Source organism: Nyctereutes procyonoides, unplaced genomic scaffold (genome assembly GCF_905146905.1).
Source record: "Nyctereutes procyonoides isolate TBG_1078 unplaced genomic scaffold, NYPRO_anot_genome, whole genome shotgun sequence".
Taxonomy (NCBI): domain Eukaryota; kingdom Metazoa; phylum Chordata; class Mammalia; order Carnivora; family Canidae; genus Nyctereutes; species Nyctereutes procyonoides.
Window position 1 is genome coordinate 43,231,837 of NW_026575024.1, and position 6,000 is coordinate 43,237,836.

Here is a 6,000-nt window from a genome sequence, read left to right on the forward strand (position 1 = left end):
AATCTGTTTCCTTTTACTTGCCAAGTAGTAGTCTGTGATATTGGTGTCCTGTAGTTGTTTAATCATTCACCTGTTGAAGACATCTGGGTTGTTCACAGTTCCTGGCTATTAGGAGTAAAGCTGCTATAAATATTCATGTATAGATTTCTTATGAACAGAAGTCTTCCTTTCGCCAAGATAAATGCCCAGGAGTACATTTGCTCAGTGTTATGGCAGTCACATAGTCAGTCTCAGAAACTGCCATATTGTTTTCCATAGTGATTGCATCCTTCTACATCCCCACTAATAATGTAGGAGTGATCCAGCTTCTCCACATCCTTGCTAGCATTTGGGATTGTCAGGATTTTGATTTTAGCTATTCCGGTAGGTGTGTAGTGGTGTAATGTTGTGGTTTTAAGTTATATTTCTTAGTGGCTAATAATGTGGAGCTGCTTTCCATGTACTTCTTTTCCATCTGTATATTTTCTTCAAATCTCTTTTATCCATCTTATAATTGGATTATTTGCTTTTTTTTTTTTTTGCCATTGAGTTTTATGTTTTCTATATGTTCTGCATGCTAGCCTTTTGTTGAATATGTGGTTTGTAAGTATTTTCTCTCACCTCTAGCTTCTTTGCACACCCTCTTCACAGGGTCTTGGAAGAGCAAAAGTGTTTGATTTTTATGAAGTCCACTTTACCAGTTTTCCTTTTATGGATCATGCTTTTGGTGCCGAGTCCAATAACTCTTTGCGCAGCCCTAGACCCCAAAGATCTCCTGTGTTTGTCTAACTTTATATTTCCATTTCATACTGTGATCCATTTTGTGTTAATTTTTGTATAAGATGTGAGGCTTAGTTTTATTTTTTATGTATGGTGTCTCATTGTTCCAGCACCATTTGTTGAAAAGGCTGTCTTGCTTCCACTGAACTACTTTTGTATCTTGTCAACAGTTAATTGCTCATATTTGAGTGAGTCCATTTCTGGGTTTTCTTCTCTGTATGTTGATCTGTGTTTCTATCCCTCTACCAATACCACTGCCTTGATTACTGTAGCTGTATCGTAAGTATTCAAATCCAGGAGACTGATTTCTTCATTCTTTTTCAAAATTGTCCTAGCTATTCTGGTTCCTTTGCTTCTACATGAGAATTTTAGAGTTATCTTGCCTAAGTCTTTAAAGACTTTTGCTGGGATTTTGATAAGAATTACATTAATCTTCTGCATCAGTTTGGGGAGAATTGACATCTTCACTGTGTTGAGCCTTCTAGTATGTGAACTCAGTATGACTCTCCATTCTACTTTGGTTTCTTCTTTAGTATTGAATGTTTTCACTTTTTTTTGAGTGATTATGAATGGTATTATAGTTTTGATACCAGTGTACCAGTGTTCATTGCTAATATACAGAAATACCGTTGATTTTTGTATGTTTATTTTATGTACTGTGACTTTCCTGAGTCACATACTATATCCAGGAAGGGGCTTTTTTTAGATTCTTTGGGATTTTCAGCATAAATAATCATGTCATCTACAAATAGGGGCAGCGTATTTCTTACTTGCCACTGTGAATATCTTTTTTTTTTTTTTTTCCTTTTTGTGTCTTGTCTTTCTGGGTGCTCTGTGAGGGAAGTGGGGAGGATATTGTTTGATTACTGCCAGGTAGCAAACCAGGTTCCCTTTGGCCTCTTGACACCTGGGTGGGGGACAGTTCATTGTTACTGCTGGCTGAGGATGGGTGTTCCAGCTCCCCACCTAGTCTCCACTGATCCTGCAGTGGAGACAGCCTTCGTGTTGGATGGTAGTGACTGTCCCAGTACAGGGGACACGGAGGACATCTTACTACTGCCAGGTTGAGGTGGAAGTACAGGCTCCCTGAATGGTCTCTACAGATATCATGGCTATAGGGAAACATCCGCCAGGCCATGGGGAATGAAATTTCCCGTGCCATACTTGGCCTTCTCTGAGAGTATCCTGGTGGGGGTGTCAGGGTTCCTTGTTACTGTCTTGTGAGAGTGAGAGTCTAAGGAGCTTGCTCAGCCTTTGCTGGTGGGGGTGGGAGTCACAGTGTTTTCTGACATCTTTGACCGGAGTTATTACTTAACATTTTTTTGTCTTGCAAGGCTATGCTGGTCCTTTATCTGGCTAAAGAGAGTTGGCTTTCTCTCATGTTTTTGTCTGTGTCCACTGATTGTCCGCCTCTTCAGCTCCAGGTCTGGGATATATAGGGCAAAAAGGAAACCCAAGGGACTCACATTGTGTTGTTTCTTGGGACCCAAGGCCCTTGAATTGTCTGCTCTCTTCTCTCCACCTTTCAGAGTCTTCTTATGTTTGTTTTATATAAAATACCCAGGGTTTTTAGTTGTACTTATTGGAGGAATAGGGAAAAGCGCATCTACTCCTTCTTCCTGGAAGGCATCTTCTTTTTTTTTTTTTTTAAACTGTGATTAGTAAACTGCAGGATTTTAATTTTTTTTTTATTTATTTATGATAGTTACACACAGAGAGAGGCAGAGAGAGAGGCAGAGACATAGGCAGAGGGAGAAGCAGGCTCCATGCACCGGGAGCCCGATGTGGGACTCGATCCTGGGTCTCCAGGATCGCGCCCTGGGCCAAAGGCAGGCGCCAAACCGCTGCGCCACCCAGGGATCCCTGGAAGGCATCTTCTTATAAAATTTTAGTCATGCCTTTATTTTCGTAATAGTAGTACAGTATCATTTTGGAAATTTTGAATATTTTAAAGAAAAGATTAATAAAGGAAATTAACATTACATATAATGCCACTATCAATAGAGTTAAATTATTTCTCACTTCTTTGTAGGTAATATGAAATATGTATATCCTGTATATTTTTACTTTTTTTTTTTTTTACAAATTTGGGATCTTACTAGAAATCAAGGTTTCTGTTCAGTTCTTTTTCCCTTGACATTACACGAATCACAAACATTTTCTGATATCACAAATATCCATCTGTTCAGTGAAGATACTGATCCACTTATTGGTAAATATACCATACAAACTTTTGTTGTAAGCAGGGCATGAAGAGCATTGGGCTGGGTGCAGGCAGAGCGATGGGGAAGACGAGCTCATGTTTGATGGGCAGCCAGAGTCTGGACAAGGCAGCAGAACAATGGAGAGGGTTAAGGCAGAGAAGGGCATATGCCCAAAACTGTCTGTAGTGGCAGGGATGGCCTGATATCCATGGGTCAGAGAAGGGTTCTGTGAGGAAATTATGCTTCCATTGGTGAAATAGTTAGCTATGCAGAGGATGGCAGTGGTGGGAGTACTCCTAGCAGAGATGGTAACACTGAATGTTCTGAGGTGGAAAGTCCTTAATAATTGATGAATTCTGAGCAGCTTTTAAGATAACATGCCAAAAAATCTTTCCCATTAAATTTCAGGAAACAGGAGCACCCATCCTAACTGATGATGTTAGCCTGCAGGTGTTCATGGATCATTTGAAGAAGCTGGCTGTCTCCAGTGCTTGTTAGGCTGGACATGTGAGCAGAACATTGAAGAGCACATGGGGTTGTGTTCATAATTGCTAATAACAGCTTAGAAACATTCACTTTCCTTGTGGATTTTAATAAATAAAGGAAACATTGTATGTAACTCTTTAGATTATAATTTATTTGTATTCCTTATTTTGTGCCCCTTTCCTGCATCATGAAATTGTAAGGTCATAAAGGTTTTGGTACTTGTAGATGTTTTTATGCTTTTTGTATCCTAACTTTACAATTACATAAAATCAGAGGTAATGTATTTTGGCAACTTATATGAAAGTCATAATGATCAGAAAGGAAATAAATCTGGATAAAGAAAGTATGGGCTAAAATAATGCTAATACAAATTTGATTTCCTGAAGTCTCTTTGTGTGTATGTATGAGTTTTTTAGTGACTCCCCCAAGAGATATTTCCTGAACTTAATCCTCATTTTCTGTCTAAACATTAGCCAAGGGAAAGCTTGAAATATGTGAGACTCTATCATCAAGGCAGTGTTGTCTGGAGTTCACTGTCCCTAACTCACATGTAAACAGCCCAGCCCAGGGAGCCATGAAGAGTGGCTGTTGAGTTAAGTGGCCGCAGCAGAGTGACAGCACATTTATCTTGGGCATCAAGTAAAATAATTTTAAACAGGCACTGTTTTTTAATCAAAGTAATGTATGCATGGTTTAAAAAAAACTTAAAGAGATTTATAATGACAGTTCCCTCCACCCCTGGAGCCTAGACCTGCTCTTCAGAGGTGACTGGTTTTAACCTTTCAAGTTTGTTGTTGATGTATCAGTTTTAGCCAGTGTGTCTCAATTCCCATTTTTCCAGAGTGAAGACCATGCTCTGTACCAGCCAGGTTTGCTTGGCTATACCCTTATTTTTATATTATCAAGGTTGGTAAAGTTTACATTCTGACCTTTAACCATAGTTAGGTCTTTTGTTTCAGAGTTCATTCTGAAAGTTGAAAACTAATAAAGATCATTTATACTGTTGTGATAATGTAAACATTGTCCGTGTTCAAGTCAGGTAGTATTACATATTTCCCCAGGGGTTTGATGTCTCAGTCCCTATACTACTTGAAGGAAAACATTCCCAATGACAAAATCAGTCACTTATATTTTTACATTCTAGCATTCCACAGGTTGGTTTGTTTCTTTTTCCCATCATAACTTTGTATATCTTGTTGTTTTCCCTAGAATTTCTTAATCTTTTTGAGAGAAGATTAAAAAAAAAAGATGTTATTTATTTCTTCATGAGAGATACAGAGAGAGAGAGAGAGAGAGAGGCAGAGACACAGGCAGAGGGAGAAGCAGGCTCCATGCAGGAAGCCCAATGCGGAACTCTATCCTGGGACTTCAGAATCACAGGTCTGTGAATCACAGAATCACAGGTCTGCGTCGAAGGCAGACACTTAACCCGCTGAGCCACCCAGAAGTCCCAAGATTTTGTTTTGTATTTATTCAGAAGTTTGAATTTCTTATTCTACTGAATGAAGTCCATTCATCCCCTTTAATCACAGGCCGATTGCTATGAAAAGTCATCCAGAAATTTCTTTTGTTAGGACTCCTGGGTTAGTTCTACAATTCCTTTTATCCCATAAGTCATCTGCTATCTTAAATGGCTTCTAAAAAAATTACATGGGAGATAATTCCATCAATTATCAATCAGTCAGTTCCATCTTCATACTTGACAGCTTTGCTCAGTGAAAAATTCTAGGTCCAAAATAATTTTCTCTCAGAACTTTGGAGCTATTTTTTCATTCATTCACCAAATAATTTTTCAGTACTTGGTATATAAGGAATGTTTTACAGACACTAAGAATGTAGTCAATAAAACAAAAATTTCTTCCCTGGTGGAGTGTTATGTTCTAGTTAAGGAAGACCCAACAATTTTTTAAAAATAGAAGTAAGTTGGGATCCCTGGGTGGCGCAGCGGTTTAGCGCCTGCCTTTGGCCCAGGGCACGATCCTGGAGACCCGGGATCGAATCCCACGTCGGGCTCCCGGTGCGTGGAGCCTGCTTCTCCCTCTGCCTATGTCTCTGCCTCTCTCTCTTTTCTCTGTGTGTGTGTGTGACTATCATAAATAAAAAAAATAATAATAAATGTAAGTTACACAATTTATTAGAAGGTACTGAGTTCTATGTAGAAAAAGCAAAGTTGGAAACACCTGTCAATTGGACGTTGAACCATCTGGATTGATTCTTCTCTATATTTTGAATTTTATTACCACCTTTTGCCTTTGGTGTGCATTCTGGGAGCGATTCCTAGTTTAAGGTGTTTGACGCATTTTTAAATGCCAAGAGCTTTTATTGTGTGTACTTTTTCCACAGAATATTATTTTTTGGATTATTATTATATTTTAGGTGGGTCCATACCCAGTGTGGAACCTCACACAGGGCTCAAACTCGTGACCCTGAGATCAAGACCTAAGCTGAGATTAAGAGTCGGACACTTAACCAACTGAGCCACCCAGGTGCCCCAAATATAATTTTTAATTGAGATACATCATATAGAAGAGCACAGAAACTGCATATACAG

The 6,000-nt window shown here is 39.0% G+C and overlaps 1 protein-coding gene across 6 annotated transcripts in view; it reads left to right on the plus strand.

Annotated features, from left to right (window-relative positions):
* Positions 1-3,834, plus strand: part of SEC23B (SEC23 homolog B, COPII coat complex component) — a 41,687-nt gene extending 37,853 nt beyond the window's left edge. For all 6 annotated transcript variants that reach the window (XM_055302391.1, XM_055302365.1, XM_055302350.1 and 3 more), the window contains exon 20: positions 3,372-3,834. In XM_055302391.1, the coding sequence (XP_055158366.1) occupies positions 3,372-3,461 (90 nt within the window). In that variant the 3' untranslated portion in view covers positions 3,462-3,834. The remainder of the gene's footprint in view (positions 1-3,371) is intronic.
* The last annotated feature ends 2,166 nt before the right edge of the window (positions 3,835-6,000 follow it).